At 32.3% G+C, this 25,990-nt stretch overlaps 1 protein-coding gene across 6 annotated transcripts in view; it reads left to right on the forward strand.

The window, feature by feature from the left end:
• LOC143252594 (insulin-like growth factor 2 mRNA-binding protein 1) overlaps positions 1–23,173 on the forward strand; it is a 75,879-nt gene extending 52,706 nt beyond the window's left edge. For 2 of the 6 annotated variants that reach the window (XM_076504959.1, XM_076504961.1), the window contains 12 exons: positions 11,284–11,390; positions 11,882–11,948; positions 12,199–12,372; positions 14,009–14,095; positions 14,481–14,523; positions 15,283–15,377; positions 15,660–15,776; positions 16,150–16,585; positions 17,233–17,319; positions 17,611–17,739; positions 19,035–19,148; positions 19,872–23,173. In XM_076504959.1, the coding sequence (XP_076361074.1) occupies positions 11,284–11,390; positions 11,882–11,948; positions 12,199–12,372; positions 14,009–14,095; positions 14,481–14,523; positions 15,283–15,377; positions 15,660–15,776; positions 16,150–16,585; positions 17,233–17,319; positions 17,611–17,739; positions 19,035–19,148; positions 19,872–20,003 (1,588 nt within the window). In that variant the 3' untranslated portion in view covers positions 20,004–23,173. Of the gene's footprint in view, positions 1–11,283; positions 11,391–11,881; positions 11,949–12,198; positions 12,373–14,008; positions 14,096–14,480; positions 14,524–15,282; positions 15,378–15,659; positions 15,777–16,149; positions 16,586–17,232; positions 17,320–17,557; positions 17,745–19,034; positions 19,149–19,871 lie in introns of those variants that run through there. The other 4 variants (XM_076504960.1, XM_076504962.1, XR_013029056.1 and 1 more) reach the window with 3 other exon arrangements.
• Positions 23,174–25,990: the final 2,817 nt, after the last annotated feature.

Consider the following 25,990-nt stretch of genomic DNA (forward strand, 5'->3'; position numbering starts at 1 on the left):
TATTACATGATAGAAACCAAAACATTGGTGTCAACCAGTTTTACTGAGGTCACATAGTTACAAATGGATTATCCGTTCCAATAAGTATTGTTAATAACTAGTAATAATTCTTGTGTAAACTGTTATTATCCCTTGAAGTTAGATTTGTTACAAAAATGTTTGTTCCAAAAGGCTTAAATACAGGGTGAAAAAAGAATTACCAGCTAATAATAGATAACTAATAAATATATAGTTAGGAGTTTACTGTATTTAAAACTTGGTTACAAGTACAACCTTCTCATGTGCATTGAAATACTGCATTAATTAAAAAAACAAGTTACCAAGTAAAAATTTTAAAAAGTAAATGTAGGAATGGTTAATATCAATCTGTAAAAGATAAAGTAAACAAGATGGTAAGGGTGGTAAACAAGATTAACATTAACATTATCCTTACATGACAGCTGAGGTACACAGTGTAGTGGAATGTTAACAAAAATATGATATACTCGGTTATGAATAAATAACTATAGATAATGAATGCTATGTTATTTCTGTCTGTAATATTATGTAGGGATAATCCAAGTGCCATCCCTCCTATCTTGTTTACACTGTTTTTTGAATAATTCATATTAGCCATCCCTACATTTACCTACGTTTTTGAAAACTTTTTCATTGTAATTGTTTACATAACGTTTAATGCAACAGTTTCAGAAAGGAGAAACAAAATAAAAAAAACTCGTGATCTTGAGGTCACACGCACCTGACTGCTGAAAAAATTTTTTGATGTATCGTAGGCTTAAATGTGGAAGAATTGGTAGCGTGTCCGACTTGTAGATTCGTGGCTCATGACCCGTTCTTCCTAAAACGTACTCCGTACTGGGTGCAATATGAAGCGATAATTACACCACAGTGCTCCAGCACCCATTATAGTCTAAGAACTAGCGGTGGGCCCTCTTGACTAAGTGCCTTTCCTTCAGGTTGTTACTTAAAATTTAGGGACGGCAATGTACAGACGTCCCTTGTGTAGCTTTCCTCGAACTTCTGAAGTAATCTTATATTTTGCACTAACATTAAACATCTGATGCCGTTTGTTTTCGCATATACACATTGTCTATTGATACCGCATTCATTAGTCAATTTCTTATCCTTCACGGATAATAACAATAACGAAACAAAACTGACTATCTCAGAAAAAGTGTATTATACCTTATTTCTAAGTTGTTATGCCTTTATTTTTTATCTCACAGTAATAATAATTCATTGTTAATTGATAGGTACTGTTGACTTTCAAAACGTTATCTCTCTTTGTATGGTGGAAAAACTGTATTGTTGTATGGCAACAAAATACCAATTGTTGTAACTTTCCCGTTTTTATAATTTCATATTGGAACTGAATATTATTGCTAAGATGTTTTTTAAATATTTTTTATTCTAGGTGCTATTGGAAAGGGAAGTAAATCCAGTGCGAAACTGCGATGGTTTTCTTTAAAACGCGAATCGTTCAACTCTTAACGCTTTAGTACGCCAACATCAACTCATTAGCTTCTACGTTATTAAAAAGAAAATGTCACTAAATATTCCGTCTTGTTTAAGAGGGAGAGTTAAGATACTTGTTTTACCATTCAGCGTTTTTAAAATTAATGATAAAGTTTTATGTTAACATGTGAGAATTTATTTATTGGTAGCACAGAGAACGGCATTTTTTTTATCTCGCACGTACTCACTCACACCCACAGACGCGTTGTAAACCGCCCACCTTTGTTTATAAATATCGTGACAAAATACTGTGAGTCGTTTGAGTCAATGAAACAAACGTTTTTTAGCTTATCTGTATTGTTTGTTGATACTTAGTAATGAACTTAAGTCCGTTAATGCTGTGTTAACTATGAACTCACCTGTTTAATACTAATATATAATATTATTAGCACAGACATTGGGGACGTAAATAGTCCTTCGCCCCTAAATGATTTACTTTCTCGGAGTTGCTGAATCAGGATCTTTTAATTTGATTTTAATAAAGTACTTTTAGTTTAAAAATAATTGCAGTACTAGATAGATAATAATAAAACTTACCGTTAAAAAAAACTTACATTTGTAAAAAACTTTCAACATGGTCGTCAAGTTCTTAATTACGGAGGGGGTTCCTGTTGAATATGGTTTGACGTCACGTTGCCATGGTAACGTCCGGGGTTGTTCAAAATGCCAAACGTCACGGTCGTCATTCTGCAGCGAACAGGCCACGCGCTGAGAGTTGGATCTACCGAATGGGGGCATTTGTTAATGTAATTAGTTAGGCATCTCTCTCATCAAGCATTTAAGACAATTGACCTAAGCTTTTCGGTAGTGGACATGAAGTAGAATTTCCTTGCACCAAGACAGTTTGCAGTATGTTTCGAAAGAAACGAACCAACTTCCAGTAACCAGATCCGTTAATAGTAAGGTCCTTTCTTGTGCGTCGTTAATAGCCCTTATCTTCTTGTTGCTATGATACGGTCATAACTTCTTCCACCTGTTTATAAACTCATCTCCCACACATGTATGTAAATAATACAAGTTTTCCAGTTTCCCTTTACAAAAGGCAGTGCAAGTATTCATTTATTTAAAATGTGTACAGTAAGGACGTAGTAACTATTTGGTTTACCATAAAGAGCTAATTTACATGTTTTCAGATACGAGAGTGGGATGCTAAAAATTGAAAATCACCGAGTTTTAACGACGGTTGATTCAAGTTTATAGTAACATTGTTCAGAGCAAGGTTATGGTCTGTTTTAATTGGGTTTTTTTACAATCCTCGAAGGAAAAAGAGCTTTGTTGTAACAAATATTATACAATCTAATTCACTAAAATATGACCGTATTTCACGCCTTGTAAGACGCACTTTTTTCTTAAAATCCCCATGCGTCTTCCAAAACAAAAGTGGTGGGTTAAGTAAGGCAAGAGGTTAGCTTAGGGTCTACTCAAAACGGCCTCTCATACACATCATAAGTTAATTGCTTACCAATTACAAGTATTTTCAATAGCATAAAACATTCAGTCTAATTAATAATGTCAATATACTGTGAAGATTATGATGTGTTTGACTGTATTTACTCAGTAGGTTGAAAAACGTCAAGGTGACATCAAGGTGTTGGTTACTGAGTCAAAATATTTTTTCTTATAATTGTCTTTCCAAAATTAGGGTGCGTCTTACAAGACATAAAATACGGTACTAATTGCGTTAAGTATTGTTTTAAAGAAGCAACCCAGCACTTTCTTTTTCTTTCACGAGCATTGAATTGTTTGTAATTCAAATTAACTTTGCTTTAATTAATTGTGATAAATAACAAGCAAGAGTAATTATCAATGTTTATAACTCCTTGGGAGTAAGCGGAAAGTCAGGAGGGAGGCTCATCATGCTAAAAATTGTGTTTATGTGCCCATGGTGGGCGCATCACAGATAGCCTATTATATAGTTTTACGCTTATTTACAAACTAACAATATTATAGACCATTCTCAGACATCTTTACAGATTAGTTTTTAGTTGGTAAGTGGTTTCAAGCTGTGGTATCAGTTGTATACTTTCACTTTAACAAATAGTCTGCAACAAATTATCGTATTAGAGGAATGTACATGTTTAAGTATTTCAATTAGTGAGTAGGACATTTTCCACCGATTATTTTCGGTTTATATACGTTACTCGTTTGAAAAAGTTTTTCTTTTTTCCTTAATAAAGTATAGATATGAAGAAATATAAAATCAAAATGACTTTTTTCCTTTGTTTGAAATTCAGCATAAAGCTACACAGTGGGCTATCTGTGTTCTGCCCACCACAAGTATCAAAACCTGGTTTCTAGCGGTGCAAGTCCGCAGACATTCTGTTGTGCCACTGGGGGGCGTCTCTTCCTTAATCTAAGCTGCACGTGTAGCGATATCAATTAATTGACAGTTTGAAAAAAAAAGAAAAAGAGGTTACATGCAATTATATTGGCACGAAAATTCTTTAATCTCCAAAATATAAGTCACGAAAATAAACAATAGCTTGTATTTTCTCTTGATGTCTGAAGAGTTAATAGTAGTGTATATTGGTATGACCTATATGATTTGAAGACCAATCAACATTCAATATTTTCTCATTAATTTAATGCAAGTTTGTATAGTTTCCATCAGTTCCATGTTGAAATTAGATCTAACGAAACTGTATTTTGAAAAATCTTCGATGAATCTTAATTTTTTTCAATTGTTTTTAACATAAAGAATCGCGAGATCGATGCGATATCTGATTGCTGTATTATAGTTCACATTGTATATGATTGTAGTACTTATACAGACGGTTCTATTGTAATGCGTATGCGCAGAGAAAAGTAGAGTTAGGTTAAAATAAAGTTGTCCTTATATTTAACGATAAGCAAAGAGATCTTGTAATGGAATGTTTTAGGGCTCTTTGACGTGGCCACAGTGCGTATAACCTGCTGTGTACCTAAACGGAACAAAATATTACAATAAGCAATTTGCCTAAATAAATTATTGAAATTGTGGTTTCTGTGAAGGTCTAAACTTTTTGGGCCTAGTACAATGTTATGACCTCTGGTGTGAAAGCCACCTTGTCGTTTTTTGGTATAAAACATGGTTGTAGATTTAGAAACCTGATCTTTAACCAATAACACTATTTAAATTGTTCTTTTATGGAAGTATTGAACTTTTAAATTATTTTAAATGATTTATAGATCGTAAAGTGAATATGGAGCATCTTTTCTATTTTCGTGGTTTTTAATAGAAATTCACGTTTGTCCTCGTTTTCGTATTTATGTTGCAATGTTTTAACTAAAAGTATTAACAAGTAAAGAAAACAAAAGTTAATTGTATTAGCGCACGAGTACAAGGAAGTGAAACTAACTAGCAGTTTATATTTAGGAAGTGCTCCAAGTGGTACAACGGTATGTATATCTGCGGACTTACAACCCTCGTAACTAGGTTTTCCATACCTGTGGTGTGCTCGTTAACAGTCCATTGTGTAGCATTATGCTTGAGTACTAACAAACTGTGGGTAGCACGAAATACACTTTCGTGTGTAATCGTGTACGTTATGGCGAGAATGATCCAAGCTCCGCTCAATCTTTGTGTGTGTAACACATGTAGCAGGAAAAATTCTGAAATCTTTGGCGATGTTGATTTGAGTGAAAGTAGTACAAAATTATGGATATTCTAAGTAATTCTATTCACAGAATTGAGACAAACGATAGACGTACATTTTCTTATTTCTTTTCTTTTTTTTAAAGCCGGGTTGAAATGTATTAATTCAACGTGTTTAAATAACCTAAACGAAAGGTATTCAGATAAACACATTTTTATAGTACAATATACGGTGACATCTTTACTAATTGTCTTCTGAAAGAGAAGCTACTTTAAAACTAAAAAACATTTCACGAAGCTCCGACTACAGTTTTCTATAAATGTGTTATTTATTAATATCTGCTGTGTGTTTTACATATTTAAAATACTGCGTTTAAATTAGGCTTGTTTTGACGAAATGTTGATAAATGGACAGTCAAATGCCTGTTGTTGAAAGCGAAAGAGCTTTGAAACAATGTTCTCTGTACTTGGCACTTCCAGTATAGGCATTTTATCGTCCATTCAACCACATTTCGTCACGAATACTTCGCCAATTCAGATGTCAAAATTTTGATGAAAACGTAGTGTTTCTAGTTGTGATATTGGCATGAGAGAATGCTATTGGTATATCCAGTTCGTGTACGTGACGTTTCACCTGATCTGACTGTAGTGTACAGTCATGATGGTCGTGCCAAATTAGTAGTTTCTACAAATTAGCAGAAGCATTTTCCATCCTGTTTTCCTTATGCTTACATTCCACTTAGATTTATTTACAATAAAGAAAAACCAGACAAATTTTAATGACAAAATAACCTTTGTTCTGATCGTAATGTGTCCGTCATGATCAGACATTGCCAGATTGTCTTTGTTTCGCTTTTAGTACAATAGCTTGTTGTGATCTGAGGTTAGTTATTCAAATAACCTTTACTGTGGACTATCAGTTTGTCATGATCGTATTGTATTTCCATATTAATAGTCATGATCATATTGTATTTCCATATTAACAGTTGTATTTATTATTTCCCATATTGCTGCCTCTAATAGTAAGCTATAATGTCAATCAGAAAAACGTAGTGTCAGTAAGTTTTGATACAAAATCATATTTGCCTCTGAAGAAGAAGGGTCCCTCTTCTTCTCGGGTCATTTTGATAATAAGTTTGATAAGTTGTTTTACTTGACCATCCATTTTATTGTGATAGTGAAATAGGAACCTTCACGAAATTACTACCACCACACACACACACAATATTGGCCAAACTCTCTGGGTCTCGTTATTTTATCATTATGGTTTTCCAAAAAAACCTTAGAACAGATTCGCTTTAAACGATCATTTCTATTTCACTTGTGTTTCTTTATATGGCAGTTTTGTAAAATTCTTGAAAAAATTATGTTTAGTAATTTAACGACCCTTGCCACGTGTAACAATGTGTTTTTACATTGGTATGATGTGTTTCCCCTGTGTAGCTATGAAAGAGGTTAGTTAGCACGACCCGGCATTGTTAACGTCCGTTCCTGTTTATGCTATTTCAGAGTCCTAAATTTCTTTAAATATTGATGAAAGATGTCTCATTTCATTACATTTTGTTGTTCGAATTGCATAAATACGTCATGTATGTATCGGATTTTTAACGAGAAAATTGTAAAATCAATATTTCATAGTGTGTCTTTGAATGTTTAATAACGAATATTGATCTTGTAACGTGTTTCTGAAAAGTTTCATGTTTGAGGTAATTTTTAGTTTACATAAACGTTAATTAAAACATGATTAATAAGAGAATTTTAAAGAAATAAATTAAGACAGAAGTTTACTCTCCTGCTGTGGCCCAGTGAGACAGAAGTAACATTTGAAAATCGAAGAGAAATAGCCAATATTTTCATTTAGAACGAAAGCTGTAGAGAAGAATGTATTAAGTATTGTTAGATATATTCTTACGTTCTTCTGTGTGTATTCATAAAATGCCTTGGTTACGATAGTTATTTTTTACGTGTTAAGCTTACGGATTCTGATTTTCGTATTTCTTATTCGTTTATTTTGTTTTGAATTTCGCGCAAAGCTACGCTAGAGCTATCTGCGCTAGCCATCCATAATTTAACAGTGTAAGATAGAGAAAAAGTAGCTCGTCACCACCCACCGCTAACTCTTGGGCTACTCTTTTACCAACGAATAGTGGGATTAACTTTCACATTATAACGCCCACACAGCTGAAAGAGCGAGCATGTTTGATGTGATGGGGATTCGAACCCGCGACCCTCGGATTACGAATCGAATGTTTTAACCACCTGGCCATGCCGGGGCCTATTATTTATTGTTACATACTTCAACTATAATTTGACTTTACACGACACGATCGACTTTTATCTTATTTCACCAAATTAAGGGAGAGACATTTTATTATCTACTTTTACGACGTCACTCTTACCACATACATTGGTGAACTTCAACGTTCTCTTGTTGAATGGATACATTTTGTGGATAGCTGTGTTGAAACTATCGCCATCTTTTTGCTATGCGGAAGATAATATTTAATATGAAATTTAAATGTTTTGTAATAAAATGCTATAACTGAAAATTTGTGTGCACTACCAGAACTATGTATAATACTCACTGTATTAATACCCTCAACAAATGTAAAATTAACTCAAGTTTTAATGCCTCAAGAAAGCATACTAAACGTTATTTTGATGAGTGAGGCCTGGAAGTTATATAGCAAGAAATGTAGGTTTTACAAGATGGCTACCACCCAGGAAGATCTAACGAAATCAGAAAATTTGAAAAGGAATTAAAGAGTTAGGTAAAAAAGGTGAAAATTGTCCACCCTCCTTTTATTTAATAATTTGTAACCACCCGTAATTTTTTGTGCTTAGCGATGGCCGTTATGCCAGTCACTGTCGTATTTTATCTCGTGATAATTCTATTATTCATTATGTTTAATGTTAAATTAGACTAAATATCCTTTCGTTGATAAAAATATTTATTGTCTACCATTAAGTTGCGAAGATCTCTCAGTACCTTAATCCGAGGTATACGTTGTACAGTTTCATTATTATATCATAAACTGGATTGAATTAAATAGATGGTGGGAATTTAAAATGTAGATATTTCGCACATGCGCAGGTTTTATAAACTTGAAATGTCAGAGAAGAAAATTTGGAAAGGAACTAACCATTTCTTTTTTGAAAGAAAGGATTTTTTCTCGTTAAAGAAAGATTATTGGTCGCTTGCTTTGACTGCCATTGGCTAGACACATTACACGCGTTCAGAAAGGGTTAAAGTGAATTAAAACGCTAGAAAGAGTTGTTTCTTTAAAAACATCTAGTTAAATATAAAAATAACTGTTGATATGAAACAAAATGTAAGTGGATGCAATATTTCTTTTCCTGTATTACTACTACAGGAAATAATTGCGATATAACAGTATCTTTTCGTGGTTTCTTTGTTGTATTCATTTTAATATACAGGCCTTCTCTAAAGTTGTCGACAAATTGATTATTTTTTGAATAAACGAACTTTTGTCGATGTAATTTGTATGGGAATTCTTCCAAGATTATGTTAAATATTTGGATTGGAAAAATGTTTTTTTTTTTTTTTTTAAAGTGAAAACTCTTAATGGCATTATTATTTGATATCAGGCAAGCTCGACTTAGATGGTACAAACAATAATCTTAAGTTATTTAGCATTAATGTTTACATATATGGTCATAAGCAAATCTGCGTTTTAAAGGATTACATCAACCAAAATCAACGTGACTTTTTCTTCAGTTTTGTATGCCATTGTATATAGCGTAGTGTTTTTAACTAGAAAATACAAGAGATTTCTGTTTATGAGAGAGAGGGAGAGAATTGGCTTACATACTTTCGAACAAGCATGTTATCAATGGAAGTTATCAAATTTCCATGCTACTACCAGGGTAGGATAACAAAGTGTAAGTACAAAATAATCGGTAATCAGTGATTAACTGGTAGTGCCTGGCTAGGACTTTGTAACGCTGTTAACATCAGATAACACCAACGAATTACGGATAAAATAAATAAATGAAGAAAAATCACAGAATCTAGTTTCCATACTTTACCGTTAGGGGAACTTTTTTTAGTTTCTTAATATAAAAATGACTAATTTTTTATTTAATAAAGGTTAACGTTTTAAAGTCTAGTTTAAAATTTGGCTGAACTAAGTTGAAGAAAAAATAAACATGATAAAAACCATAACTAAAAACAAAGGGCCATCTTACAGCTTTATTTTCACTTAATTTTACTTGCTAAATTAACATCCATTGCGTTTTGGACACTATTATTTTATTAAATACAAAGTTATTATATCTTAATAAACATGATAAAAACCATAACTAAAAAACAAAGGGCCATCTTACAGCTTTATTTTCACTTAATTTTACTTGCTAAATTAACATCCATTGCGTTTTGGACACTAATATTTTATTAAATACAAAGTTATTATATCTTTAAACTTTTTTTTTTTAATGGCTGTGTACGATTGGTAGTGACGTTTTTCAACGAGAGGAAACAATTGGTTGAGTAACGCGTGAAGTATACGCATGTTACTAGCTTCACATGATAACTCCTATAGACAGCAACTGTCCAATAGTGGACGAACATCTTCAATCCCGCCAAGTTATTGTATCATCACTGCACTGATCGATGTTCGTAAGTGTGTGTGTGTAAATTGTTTACGTCACTTAAATCGGTACTTGCGCATTTGTGTTTACTACGTGTACATGGTAATGACACAGATGGTACATGAATACGTTTCGACATATAACATGAACCGTGTTTTCTCTTTGTTCGTTTAAATATTGTAAAGAAGTTGAGAGTTTAAATATGAATGACAAATTATAAATACCATATTTTTAAAAAAGAGACTTGAAACAATCCTTAAAATATCTGAAAAATACCGTGAACACTTCATTTGTTCAAGATGGTAAGTATTAAGATACATTGTGTAAGAATTTTTGAATGAAGTTGTTCGTTTGTTTTGGAATATTGCGTAAAGCTACACGAGAGCTATCTGCGCTAGCAATCCCTAATTTAGCAGTGTAAGACAAGAGAGAAGGCAGCTAGTTATCACCACCCACCGCCAACTCTTGGACTACTCTTTTACCAACGAAAAGTGGGATTGAGCGTTGTATTATAACGCCTGCACGGGTGAAAGGGCGAGCATATTTGGTGTGATAGGGATTCGAATTAGCGACCCTCAGATTACGAGTCGAGTCTGAAGTTGCTAGTGAAAGGGTATTTTAGTCTAGTGTTGCATTTGTAAAATGAGTTTTTAAAGTTTTTGCCGGGTTAGTCTTCATTTAATCCTATTTTATGACTTCGAATGCTTTTATAATTCTTGCTTTGTATAAACATGGAAATTAAATTACAAGAAGCAGAATGTGTTAATAATGAAAAGTAATCTGTCTTCGCTGATGATCCATATCCCGATAATTTTCAACAATTTGTTACTAAAACAAAAGTTTCTGATATGTTGCAGACACATTGACATTTTAACATCAAATTTGAATGTTGCTAGTGACCTTAAAATGTAAGTTTGAATGTATTTTTTTATTTAGTATTTATAATTTACAAACTAAAATACCCATCAACTGACAGGGAATGTTTAAACATAATTAAAACAGTGTAAGTTTAGCAGCAGTCATGTATTTAAAATAATAACCTGAACATAAATTTTATCTCAGTTTTAAAATTATAACAAAGCTTCCTCAGAAACAACATTCACAGTTTACTTTCTATCTACCAACAAATAAAGATTTTGAGGTGATCCCACCCTTGAACACCCTACATCTCATTGACCACGAGTAAAGGGTGGCTGTTATAAAAACAGCATTGTAACTTTTACACTTTGAATCCATGTAGAATTTTTAACATTGTCTACTGTGTCAACCTGCTAATATCATTTAATATCTATTTGATGGACTGAGAGTAATTAAACCACCTGGCTCCACAAAATAGAAATAGGGTTAAGTTCAATTCAGATCCTCCTAGGACATAGCCTATAGCATTTGCATATAAATTTTGGTTGAGATTGTCCTCCTAGGGTGTAAACATATACATTTCTCTTTATGTATATATGAAGTCCTTTGTTTGCTGTTGTTTTATGTCTTCATTTACAACAACTGAATTCTGCCTTTGATTTTTAATTTATACTTATAATATTTATATTTACCAATGCACATTTTTCTCTTTTTTTTCTTCACAGAACCCGTACTAATAAAGTCCAGGTTAGCAACATTCCCAACCATGTCCAGTGGGATAACATCAAGAGACTATTGGCAACATTTGGTGATGTCCACCAGTGTGATCAAGGTATTATGCTCAAGTTTTTAATTCATTTTTATGAAAACTCTTTAAAAAATTATTTTCAGGAATTTCTCTAACATTTCCTCAGTGAAAGTTATTGTGATGGAGAACATGAAACGAGGACCATAAATTGTATGTTTGTGTTAACTACTATTTGGTCATTAAAAAATGAACATGAGTTTACTTTATAGCACACTTTATTTTTGGTTGTAATATAATAATTTATAACTCTGTGGCTACCAAACTTGAGACTGTCCAGGATGGTCCTGAGTATTCAGTTTCATCTTGTAACTAGTTAACCCATTGACTGCAGCTGCTCTATAACAGATCTAGAGTTGTTGCAATTTGTGTATAGTATGCTCCCATTCAACTGCTGGATGGGAGCTGTACCCAGTAGGGAGAACCAGCATTGAGTGAGTTAAACCAACAAGTAAAAACTGCTGTAGTGTAATATAATGCCATTTTTCTAAAAAAAATGGTTTATGTTCTTCTTTCAGGTCCAGCAAAATCTGAACATTCTTTCTCTATACTTGTAACTTATGACAGCCCCGATCAAGCACAACAGTAAGTACATTGGAGAGTTAGCTACCTAGAACTACATGTTATAAACCATAACAATTTCACATTCTAATAACAAACTGTAGTTTAAAACTAAGCTAAAAGAGATAAACTTAGTTTGTTTCCATTTACTTTGTATTCTGGTAGGCATAAAACAATCATATTTGTAAACTATCAACATGACAAAATTCTGTTTCATTTGTGTTTTTTCCAAATACTACGTGCATATTAATTAGATTTGTATTTTCATTTGCAGAGCTTTCAGTCAGCTGAACGGATTTGAACTTGAAGGCTCTATTTTAAAAGTGGATTTTGTAATGGATCAAGGTCGTGGAAATCGTGGCAACCGTGGAAATAGAGGCACTTTTCGCCCCTTTCCTTACTCAGGGAACTCACCAAATCCAATGCGCCCAACAGATTTCCCATTGAGGTAAAATTATGTTTTCATAGTGCTTTGTAATATCTAATAAGAAGAGAATGAAAGCTTATTTTTGAGGCACATATATGGAGTACAACAGAGTAGTTAGATGAGGCCAAATGTGCTCTCATCATACAGATACTAAATTTTGAAGTGGATGAAAGACAAGAAGTATCGGCAGAATATCATTTGAGAAAATGTGTATAAACACCTGAAATATGTACAATAGAGCATTGTGTTTGCAGGTAAGCAGCTGGTATATATTATATTGTTCGAATTTAATAAGAAAAGATTCTTGCTTTGATGCAGAATATAAAAATATGTTTTCACATATAAATGAAATATTTGTTTTACATGTACAATCAGTTGGTATAAACAGTGATTTTGGTAGGTGGTAAGTTTTAAAACTAAGGACTAAATATTTTGGTTTTTGTTTTAATCAACTTGAATCTCAATTTCATAATGCAATAATAAATGTTTTTGCTTAGTGTAGGAAAAATTCTTGTTTACTTGAAAAACCATATAACAAATTAGTACAAAAATATTTATATTACTAAATGTGTGAAAATAATGCTCAGAAAAAAATCTTATGTAGTGTTGTAGCTACAAATAAAAAAATCTGAAATAGTGCTACATGAATAACATTATATTTTATCTGTTAACTGTTAAAGCAGCATATAGACCCATAAACAGAAAATTGTTCTAAACCTACATTATAATGTAGATCAGCCGTTGTACATGAAGTTAAATGTAGAAGTATTTTCATTAAAGAAGTACCTGAAATGTCTGATTATTTACTTGAATACAAAACTTTTTTTTATTGAGTCACAAAGGTTAGTCATTTGTAAGAAGTTTCTTAAGATAACACTGAATAAATGCAAGTGTTATTTTTAATGTTACTCCAAGCAACAGTAATGAATTTGTTCATGAAATAGTCTATTAATTTTATAACTCGAGACTTATAATAAACTAAACTTTTGTAAATAATACTGTTGAGGACTTTGTTGGGAAATAATGAACTGTAACTGTGAAACTAGGCATCGTGCTTACAGAAAACATTAAATGATCCATGTTAATACTCAAGAAAAATTATCTATTTATGATATAGTTTATGGTGATGATCTAATCCACATGCCACAGAGTCTTCAAGTTGTAATTTATCTGTGGTCTGTGAAAAGAACATCTGTCAAGAATCTAGATATTTTAGTCATAATATTTATTGTATCTGAATGTCCAAAAAGAAGAGGTTTCTAATCTCAATGTAATTCATTTGCTTATCACTTGGAAGTAATCTTCACAGTTGTGTTTAGGATTCTATTAATAACTTGTTTAAAAAAAACAACAACAGAAAACAGTAATGAACTTAAACTTACAATATCTTATTTCGTTTTGATGAAGTATCTCTTAAGTTGCAGAAGAATAAACAGCTAAAAGGATTGAAAAAGAAATATTCAACAAAAAGTACATTTTGCCACTGTTAACATGACATCGTGTTGTATTATTAATCATAGTTTGACTAAATGAAAACTTTTCTTTTTGTGTTGTGAGATCAAAATTAAGAAATTTGATGAACTGTCCAAGAATTTTCTATAGCTTATATTCATATAAAAAGACTGTTGGTAACTGTTTTAAATGTTATATTCCTTAGGATCCTTGTGTTAAGCGACATGGTTGGTGCGATTATTGGTCGAGCAGGAGGTACAATAAGACAAGTAACCCAGCAGTCAAGAGCCAGGTAAGAATTACATTAACACACAAGGTTTCCTACTGAAAATATGAATATTTTAATTCTTACTTGAATTTTTATTTCAGCAGTTGAGCCTTTTCTTGTGAAGCTTTACAAATCCATTGTTATACAAGTAAACATTTAGTTTCTTCAAACATCATTAAAAAGCTTTTTACTTATGAGTTTATATACCCTGTATATACATTCTATCATTCAGTAAACATTGTTTAGTGTAACTATAAACCTAACAGCTACTAGTTATGTTTGTGGAACACCTGTATCAAATAGAACATGACTCTTTTTAAACTCAAGTTGCAATATTCTCTTACATGCATTATGAATAATGCAGAATGAAATAATTCATTTTGTTACTTTCTTTTTTTTAAAAAAATAGAGTTGATGTTCATCGTAAAGAAAATGCTGGATCTCTTGAAAAAGTATGATCAAGATTTGAATTCTTTTTCTTAGTGTAATTAAGTGATGCTTATCATTGATCTGAAGTTATAAAATGCATTTAATTGTTAAATTAAAATTTTTCTTCTCTTTCTTGTAACACACAATTTCCTTGGATAGTGGCTTTCATTTATTTATTGACCTATTGTTAATAATAAATAATATTGGTACACACATTATGGCATGATCATGTGTCACCATAGCATGAAACCTCTTAAAGGATTTAATAAAAAAGTATAATGTTAAAAAATATAATAGGTGTAATACTTCTATTAGTCTTGTAGTTGAGTGTTTCTCGTATTTCGTGATCAACTGCTCAGTATTATAATCAACACAGACACTATTTGTTTACCAGATATATGAAATATACATGGCTTAAAATAGAATGAGAGCTGTATTGATGATGTATATTTGTGTTTGTAAAGGTATTTTAATTCTGAAATACTGATTTCCAGTCAAGAAAGATCTTCCAACTGAAAGGGATCAAAACTCCTTAGAAATAAAAATATACGATTCATTATACAGATTAGAGTGGTTTGAAAAATATTAACAAACTTTAAAAAAAAAGAACTATATATTAAGTTAAAAGAATGGTTTGAAACAAAGTTAATAAAACTTTCTCTCTTTTTATCTTCTATTATTTCTCAACAACAATGCGATAAAGAAAGGTAATTTTATGGATTGAATCCTGTTCTCTTAAAATACTTTGACTTTTGTCCATATAACTGTATAATTAATCTTAGGTAATCACCATATATGGAAACCCAGAAAACTGTTCTTTAGCATGCCAAAAAATCTTAGAAGTAATGCAGCAAGAAGCTGAAAATACCAACCGAAGGTAAAAGTTTATTGAATATTATTGTATCAGAAGCTCTGTTGAGGGAAACCTTTTAATTTGAAATAAGTAAAGGTATTCTTGTGTTAGATTGAAATTATAAATAAAACAAAAATGTTTACCTATTATTTAAGGCATTAAGCTTTTAAAACTTAATGTAATGTTAATGGCAAACCTTTCCAGTCTTAAACCAGTCTAAATTTGTTTTCATTCTTGGCTGATCAGTGGTAAGATAATGTTCAATGTTACATATTTTCTAAAAAAAATTTCTTTTTTTTTTTCTAGTGAAAATCCTTTAAAAATATTAGCACACAATAACTTGATTGGACGCATTATTGGTAAAAATGGCAACACCATCAAAGGAATAATGGAGAAAACAGACACCAAAATAACTGTTTCCAGGTATAATCAGTGTATACATGATTTTTTTTAAACAGAAAGATACCCAAATATGTTTCTACTATGAAGAATACTTTGTAAGAGAGACTAATTAATAATGTATCAGTTGTGAATGTGGGTTTTGTGTCACTTTATACTTTATCGGAGGGGAACAAATCTTAGTATTATTAGTGTAATTTTTTTAATATTACAATAGGAAAAGACATTTCTAATTTAGAAAGTAATTTAACTAGTTTTCCAGTTTCTCATTTTTTGGCCATTGATAATACCACTTAAATACAATATAAAAAATATTAGTTTTATTTTGAAAAATTAAGAAATGACCAACATTGCATCTTTGGTATGTTCTCTTGTAACTTTTATTTTCTGTGTACAGTAGCATCCACGATGTTAACAGCTTTAACATGGAACGAACAATTACCGTTGTTGGAAAACTGGAGAACATCTGTAAAGCTGAACAAATGATCAGTGCAAAACTCCGTCAGAGCTATGAGAATGATCTCTCTGCTATGGCTCCCCAGGCATTTATGTTCCCTGGGGTTCACCCTATGGCCATGATGTCCACCATGGGGGCCCCTGGCTATCCTCCAGCCCCCCGTGGTGGACCAGCTACACCACCTTATGGTATGTACAATACTCCTCCTTCTTATATGCCTTGTAACTACCCTCAAGGACCCTTGTCATCACAACAACAAGATCCAAATAAGGAACAGGTGTTCTTGTACATTCCAAACTCTGCTGTTGGTGCCATCATTGGTACTGGAGGTTCCAGCATCAGAGATATGATCAGCTCCTCTGGAGCTAGTATAAAGGTATGTGAAACCGTTAAAGATAAAAACGCACATTCAGCAACTCTTTGTCAACAACATTATGTATAAAGTTAGTGTGTAGTCTTTGGTCTCTTGTTAGGATCATTATTATATTAAGTGAATCTTTATTGTATAACAAAACTATTTTTCAAGAACTGACTTTATCAGATTCTTCTCTCAGCACCACTTACATCAAATGGCTACTTCAATAATAAATAATTGTGCTGTTTTGTTTAAATTATAATCATTAATAATATATTAAACACTTTTTTCCTACTGTTAAATTGTTTAATTTGAACCTGGCATGGCCAGTTGGTTAAGGCACTCAGCTTGTAATCTGAGGGTTACTGGTTCGAATTTCCGTCACACCAATAGTGCGAGGTAAAATAATTTCTTTGTGGTTGAAATGAGAAAGTAGTAGTAATATGTGGAGTTTTGAGGCTAACAATAGTGGTACATATAATTGTCCCTTTTGTTAGGTTGAATTATAAATTAAGCTTTGCAAGTAATTTCAAAGCCTACTGTAGTTTGCTGCTTAAAGAATTGGCTGACTCTGTTAAATTATTGTCTCTCATATATGTATTCTTTAAAGATCATGAACTTACTGTTGTAGAACTTTTTCCTTCTCATTTTTGAAATATATATTGCAGGTTGCTCAGCCCAATAAAGATGAACCCTTAGACAAACAAACAGAACGAAAGGTAACCATTATTGGCACACCTGAATCGCAGTGGAAGGTAGGTTACTGCAATATAAAGTACAAATTAAATCTCTCTATACTGTTTTGGTTTTACAGTATTCAGATTTTTACACACCTAAATGGGCATGCCATATTTTTTCATTACATGTCCTAATCACTTGGGTCATTATAATTTTTGATTACTCTCTTTTGTACAGGATAAATGTAGATAAATATAAATTTTCTAAAGAAATTTTGTTTTGTTCAAAATTGTGTTCTTTTTATGATCCTTGAAGATTGATGATCCATGGGTTCTGATCAGTGATCAACAAGTTATTTTCTATAACAGGCACAGTTTATGATTTTTAAAAAGGTGAGCTTTGAAGGATATTCTGGACCTCAAGAAGCTCGCCTCAGGGTAGAAATATTTGTCCCATCATCCCAAGTTGGTCGTATTATTGGGAAAGGAGGACAGACGGTGAGTACTTGTTTGATTTTGTATGTTTGTAATTTAGACCATAAGTATGAGCTTCTATTTGACAACAGCTTTATGAGAACTGTAACTTAACTTTGGGCATGGGTGGCAGTAAAAATATGCTTCTCATTGAATACGATGTAATGTATTTGATTTCATAGGTATGAACTAGTTATTTTTACCCAACTTTGCAGGTTAATAGTTCATAGTAGAAGAAGATACATGCTAGATAAAATATACAGAGAAATTAAAAACAAAATAACCTTTAGATGTGCATTTTGGAGGTTTTAAAGATTATGGACAAAAGTATTTTTATATTTCACATACTTTGCACTATGACTTGTCAGATTCTATGACACACTGATGTCAGTTCACAGGCATATCTTGTGTACAACAGGCTTATATGTTATACTAAGTTTGTCACGTTTCACGTAAATGCACAAAGTAAATTTCAAATTGTAGTCGACATTTCTTCTTCAGTGTAGGGATTGGACCAACCCCATGATCAGTTGCTTAAATCAAACATACAATGTCAGTTTGAAAGTTGCTTTATGAGGACTGTAATTGAAGCCATAAATATACTTTTGTTTATGTTATAATAGTTTGAGGATGACTCCTTTTATCTCAAGGGTAATAATAATAAAAATTGTATGTGTAATAATTTCAGAGGTTTCAAACAGTCTTTGGATTAAATGCTTTTATTTACTTAGTTTTTGTAAAGGTCTTAAAATAAAATATTAGAGCAATCAGGTGTTCTCAGAAATTTTGAAAGGAAGCTTCTCAAAATACAGTAGAATGTAGAATCACTCACGCAATACCAAAAGAAAACTGTTTGATACTGTAATATTTAAAAACGTATATTTAATAAAAGAAAACTCTAAAACCATTGAAAAAATTAATTCAAAAAATTTCATTACAGTCAGTTCCTTTCATCCTAATGGCTATAACATACTGTTATCCAAAGTAAAAGTCTTTCGTCAACAAAGTTTCTAATGGAAAGATTTAAAGTAACTAAAGTTAAGATATAGCTTGTAATGCACAAGATAACAATGGTAGTTGGTTTACATAACATTGTCTCTACAATAAGAAATTTTACTTAAATGTAGTTTGATATTTTAGTGATTGTGTTGATAAATTTAAGATTAAACTTGTATATATAAACAATGTTGTTAACTAGTATTTCTAGGATACAATTTAATTATTTATTTATTTTGTTAAAGAAATAGTTTTGATAGGTTACATTTAGTGTTTAGATTAAAAAAAAGCACCGGCTAATATAGCCAAGAACTCATATGTAGGTTAGAGAAATGCAGCGGTTAACTCAAGCAGTGATTAAGTTGCCTGAAGAAAGCCAGAACACCCAAGCAGAAGAAACACCCGTCCACATCATTGGAGATTTCTACAGTTCTCAGGTAAAATACACTATTGCTAAAATCATTTCAAATATTTTAGAAGTTATGAAAAATTGAAAGCCTTTGTTAGAAAAAACAGTAAACTTTATTTGGAAAGTCTTCTTAATAAAAAAATATTCTGACAAAGATTAGAACTTGATGTTTCATCATCATAAACACTCTGGTCATTTGACTAAATATTGATTTAGGAAATTAGTTAGAATTTTAAATCCATTAATTTACAGCAAATTTACATTTTTTTAAGTTAAAATTATACTTATAATTCCTTACTCTCCATATATTAATTAATAATTTGGTTTGTAGAATAATGTTCCAGTATATATAAAAGAACAGTTCTATAGTCAAACTTATGAATTTTTGCATCTTACAAGAACCTTTTTAAAAGTATTTTTCAGTAAAAGTAATTAAAATAACACCAGTACTTGGGTTTCATTGGCTATTGAGGGTATGTTCTGCATGTACACATATTTGAAGATATCCTTGGTTTTAATTTGTGATCTGTATGATGAAAATATCACATGAGTCATAAATTTTCTGTGAATCTCAAATGTGTAGAATTTATACATGGTGTTTTGTAAATGACACAAACTTTATTTTTGTTAAGTATATATTGAAAATGTTGGATGAATATTATTTTTCTGTGAAAAATAGATATGTTTAAGTTCTTATTACCTCATGCTTCTCCCTAAAACATAAATAACATTCTTCAACTTTCATTGTTAGGCTGCCCAGCGCCATATCAGAACCCTAGTAACCCGCAGTCAGACAAATGCTCGTGGAATGGGGCGTCACGGGCTCGTAACAACTCCTCCCCAACAAACTCCTCAACCTCCTCGTCCAGGCCAGACCAATTGAAGCTTCCAAATACAGATGTTTATTGCCATGGCATTCACTGCCAAACCTCACCCTAAAACCAAAGAGGAGAAGCAAAGAATTAAACTTTTTTAAAGTGTCGTACAATAATGGGGGCTGAATTTTTAATTTTTTAATGATTGGGAATTTAAGAAAAATTATGTGAAATACTAATGGATATGATATGGCATGCAGGAATAAGGGTGCTTTGTTTGGTTTTAAACCCCCCTTTTTTTTAATAATAACCTATTACCTACAAATTTGTAATTTGCATCAAATATATATACATAGACATCGTGAAAAACTAAATGTTTTACTGATTCCTGGGCTTGTTTACTGGGAGGGGTGGGCAGGAGGATTTAAAACCTGGTGGGATTGGGTGTGTTATATAGGATAATGTTTTATTTCATTTTAAGTTTGTTAAAATGTTTTATAGGAGCTTAATTGTTGAAGTATGTTATGGTCTTTTTTTGTGATCATATTATAGAAATTTATTTTTGATATACTTGTTGGAGGAACTTTTTTGTTAACTTATATCAAAAGCATTTTTTGCTTATCAGCAGTGGCCAAATCATCCAGTCAGGTCGTTTATACCTTATAACATTCAAGTTTCTCCAATAAGGATTGACATCAACAATATAAAATTGAATGTAGAAAGCCCAGAATTTCTCTCTCTGGAATATATTGACTTAATCAAATTAGGCTAACAGTCCTCAAAACATGCCCTTTGAGCTTCTGTTGAAGAGAGTTTGTTTTTAAAATGTGCACTGTACTTTGCAATTTTATAAAGAAAGGAAAATATTTTTAGTTTATTCTACTAAAACTTGGGCACAAAACCAAACAAAGACACAAATCTGTATGTAAAATTAATTTGGCAAAATGAAATAAAGAGCAAATTGTGAGATATGTAGGGAAAGATGCATATAACCTACAGTACAACTTTGGATGCCTTGAAAAAACCATTATTTAGTTAATATAGTAATATTCATGTTTTCCAGTCTTTTAAAAGTGTTACTTCCTGTCATATTAAAATCAGTTCCAGCAAATCGTAAATCATTATATACCAGTGTAGTGCATAATTATTTAGTTATGGGTAAAGAAAAAAGGTAATTCCAAAACAACTTAATCATGTTGGTCATTGGGCCAGTGTTTTGAACTAAGACATACTTGGTTAGTTCTTAAACAGTCATTACTGATGCAGGATGTGCACATAACCGAAAGTTTACCCGAACTCAAGAATCCTAATAAAATCATGCATTTCAGACATGGTTTTGAATGCAGAACATTGTTAAAAAGATACCAGATGTTACCTGGTAAAAAGAAATGTAATTTGATGGTTTAGATACCAATGAATTTTATGAAGACAGATTTTAATCCTGTTGGACTGGGTTAGCTTCCCAGTGTGCCTACTACCTCATTTGCTTTGAGCCTTCTATTTCAAGTAAGGTTTGTGCAAATCCCTCTTTTTCTGGCAGAGGTTGACAAGAAAACTAGTCTAAACTATTGACATCTGAATGCCAATAAGTAACAGATTACTAGAAGGTGATAAGACAATTGATGTGGTTGACAATCTGGAGTTTTTATTCGATAAAACTGAATTGGACAGTGTAACCAACAAAGGATATCTATCAGTTTCCTGTGGCGATATTCAGGTATTAGGTTACGTTAATACAAATTCTGTCAGTTGTGGTGAACTTTTTTAAGAAGAAAACCTATTTCCACTGAGTATTTTGACACTCAAGGTGCATTTTGTGTTTGAAATTAATGCATCAAGTTTAAAGTCTTTTTGAATAACTTTATAAGACAGTTAAACACCATCTATCATTTCTGGTAGATTACCTGTTCAGTGTTGTGGTCAAAGATTTAATCTTTCAAGAACTTATCTATCCATAATTCTGGGTTTGCAGGTTAAAATACTGTTCAGTCAGAACAGAGCACTTGCAGTAACTGTCAGCTGAGAAGTCTGTCCTGTTTCTAATTCACTCTTACTAAGCCTATTTTTAGTTAGGCTGATTTGTTCTTTGTCACACCCTTCCCAACTTCTTTCATCTATAAGGAAGTAAAGTCACATGAAATGACAATAGGGAACTATGTTATGGGAAATAAAAATGATTTTGCATGTGTTCTATGTAGCTAAAAAAAAATACATCGTTGTGTGTTATTTTATGTTCGTGACTACCAACCTAATGGTATATAATAGTTAAAATTGAACAGCCCACTAAGGGTTATCTGTGTAGTTATTTGATTTTTTTCTTTTATAATTGTGTCTCAAAACATGATAACAGTATAGTTTGTCAAGAGTTAAAGAAGGGTACTTTAGGTGATCAAAAGCCATGCTGTTGCAGTTATTCTAGTTGTGTGGTTCTTTCATTGGCAAAAAAGATATACCAAGATATAAATAGCACAAGTGTTACGATTCCAGAGTTAGGGTTGTGTAGTGTGGATATTCTGAAGTTTGTAATCTAAGGATCATTTACTTCTTTTATTTCTAAATGGTTTCAGAAGTGTTTCATAATAACATTTAGGTTTAAAACTGATGAAATACAAAGATTGGTTTATGTAACAGACAAAGTTTAATTTTTTTTTTTACCCATATAGTAGCTAAAAGTATAGGGAACCACATCACTAAAATTCTGCTTTGTAATTCATTGTCAGTGGGATAAAGACAAAAAGACTTCAATCTATCTAACAACCTGTACATTTTTATCAATTAGTTGTGGTATCCTAATGAAAAGTTTGAATAATACTGAATTTAATTGTGGATTTCTGTGCCAAACTCCACACTCCCTGTACAACCAAATGCTACCTGCATATATGTAAACTCAAAAACGGGTAACTCCACTGCTGATAGTCAGTGTAAATTTGGCAATAGTTAGTTTTGGAAACAATTACAGGTATGAAAATTGCTTGACAAAAAAAAAAAAAAAAAAGAAACTGTTAGCAGAATATCACCAGGCTTATTCAGATGATAATGTTTTCTTAATGTTTCTTCCACCAATTTAATATGACTGTGCAAATCTGTTCACATTTTAATGTATCCATTTCTCTGTAAGGTTAAGGCTTTGGTAAATCAGATAGGCAGAAGGAATATTGTTATATGCCAGCTTGACTTCACACCCTATGAACATGTACACCTTTTCTACGGAGAAATTAAATTATTCTAGGTAAAATGACCAACCTGCCTGTGTTCATTTTTTTGTGATCTTTATCTGGTGTCAACTAGTTGAACAATTGAAGGATGCAAAGATAAATTGCAACATTTTTCAAATTTTATTATTTATTTAAAATTTGGAATACACTGTACAAAAATACATATAAAAAATCAAACTTTACCAGCTTTTAACGTGACAAAACGATACCTTTAATTTGTCCTTATTAAGCTGTTTAACTTCCCAAAGAAATTGCTAGACAGTTTAATCTCTCTGGCTCCATTGTGAAATGCAAAAATGGTTTTATCTATTTGAGTCTCAAAAACTATCTTTTGCCACTTGACACACTATTAGGCAAAGTTAATAAACACTTAATTTTCTAAATACGTTTTATTTCTTCTCTCTGATTTGGGGGCGTTATGATGTGACAGTCAATCCCACTGCTCATTGGTAAAAGAGTAGCCAAGAGTTGGCGATGGGTGGTAATGACTAGCTGTCTTTCCTCTAGTCTTACACTGTTAAATTAGGGACAGCTAGTGCAGATAGCCCTCGTGCAGCTTTGTGCGAAATTTACAAACAAGCAAGGTGTGATTTGGTTTTCACATAAATAAAATAAGACTTTTATCTGGAGTTGAAGTTTCTGGAATTCTGTGATATTAAGTTTTGCACATGGAGAGACATTTGTGGTAATTTTTTTTTCTCTCCGATTGTTGTTACTTTTTATACATTTTGTGATAGGTTCTTTAAACTCTTCTGAGGCTAGTGTGACGAGCTGGTCAGCAGGTCATAATTTATTTATATTAAGCAGAGATGAGTGGAACACACAAGCATTAACTTGAGAAAGTTTACAGTCAAAATAAAGAATCTAACTCTGAGACTAAGATTCAAACACTGAAACACTTTTAATGTACTTTTCACCATATTCTTTGTCACAATCAACTTTTAAATATCTTGGACAGTTTGTTAACTATACTAAAGGAGTACAGCTAAGAAACGTTCCTTAATTATGCTTCCAATAACATTACTAAATCATTAACGCTATTGATTTGACCACATTTTAACCATGTTATTAGATGCTAAGGAAGATGGCAATAAGTTGGTTACAGAGAGCTTAGGCGAGAAACGTTGTACAAGTCCATCATAAGGGTAATTATAGTTCTATATGCCTTGGAGATTGATTGACTGCAACTTCGACTTTAACTGTTTCTGATTTTATAGACTCAAACATGGGTTTTTATACACGATCTTTCAAATAGTTTTTTTTTTTTCTCATATCAAAGTCACATCAGGCTATCTGCTGAGACCACCGATCGGAATCGAACCCCTGATTTTAGCGTTGTAAATCCGTAGACTTATCGCTGTACCAGTGGGGGTCTTCCAAATAGAGTACACAACCACCCAGAAGTAGATCTGACACTTAATTGGTTGTTTTTCTTTGAACGTTTCATAATTCTCAAAACTACTTGCTCATTGGTTAAAGTTATTAACTAAGCATCCTTCTTGTATCCATACACACACTTTTGACATGAATTCTACATCAAAGTTCTGACTTATTTATTTCTTGGGAACTATGCAAGATAATATAAACATTTCCAGAAGCTCTTGATGCTATATAGGTAAGAATGTGTAGCTAATGATCTAATTTCCAGTCTCTCTAATGAGACATTTATAACCTTTTCTTGTGACTCAGTAGCGTCGTTTGTAGGTAGTAAAACGAAAACGTTTCTCAGCATATTTCTCTTCGTGGTTAATTGTCGTTATATAATCATTTTTTATGCCTTTGCGGGCACGTATCACACTTCCCCTTACGATATATATTTGCTCAATACTTGAAGCATTTGAAATGCCACTAACGCTTCAGAAGCTCTGCCTAAATCATTGGAGTAGGGTTAATCCAATTATGAAATACTAATATTTTTTGAAACCGTTGCTGTAATATGAAGCTTAAAGTAACAAAGCACAAACAACGAAGCCTGTAATGTATGTGTTTGTTCACAATTCATATAAAGTACATGTACAATACACACATGCAATATTGAAAATAACTGAAAACTCAGTACAGTGTATACAATTTAAACATTAAGGGATAGCTCTTCTGTTGTATGAAAATGTACTGCATCATAACACAACTACATTTTGATGGTTTACACTGTGCTCTGTAATTCAACCAATCGGAGTACCACACGAACATACTAGGTTTAGCATGGCCAGATAGTTAAGGCACGCGACTCGTAATCCGAAGGGACAAAATTCAGACTGTCAGGTTTTAAGGGCCACGATCCTTTAACATAGTTGTCTGTGTCGTCATGGCGATAAAATTCCAATTATAACTGTACACCGCATAGTCCATTTATATTCAAAATCAGTCGAACATACGTATAAAATTTTATTATACTACGATTATGAATGTTGTTTCCATAGCTTCTAATAACTTTCGTCAAAATCCACACAAGCAAGTTCAATCATATTAGAACGTCCTTTGACAACTTATTTTCCTTTATATTTGTTATTACAATGAAAGCTGTGAAACTCGCTTTAGAAACAGCCTTTTGTGGATAAACTGACAATCATGCAGTTTAAGTTCACTTTTCTTAACTGTTGGGGGGCCAGGTGGTTAGGGTGCTCGACTCGTAATCTGAAGGACGCGGCTTCGAATCCCCGTCACACCAAATATGCTTGCCTTTTCAGCCATTGGGCGTTTAATGTAATGATCAATCTCACTATTTGTTGGTTAAATAGTAGCCCAAGAGTTCGTTGTGGTTGGTGATGAGTAGCTACTTTCCCTCTACTCTTACACTGCTAAATTAGAGACAGCTAATGCAGATAGCCCTTGGGAAGCTT

The sequence above is a fragment of the Tachypleus tridentatus genome, chromosome 6 (assembly GCF_004210375.1).
Source record: "Tachypleus tridentatus isolate NWPU-2018 chromosome 6, ASM421037v1, whole genome shotgun sequence".
NCBI classification, from domain to species: Eukaryota; Metazoa; Arthropoda; class Merostomata; order Xiphosura; family Limulidae; genus Tachypleus; species Tachypleus tridentatus.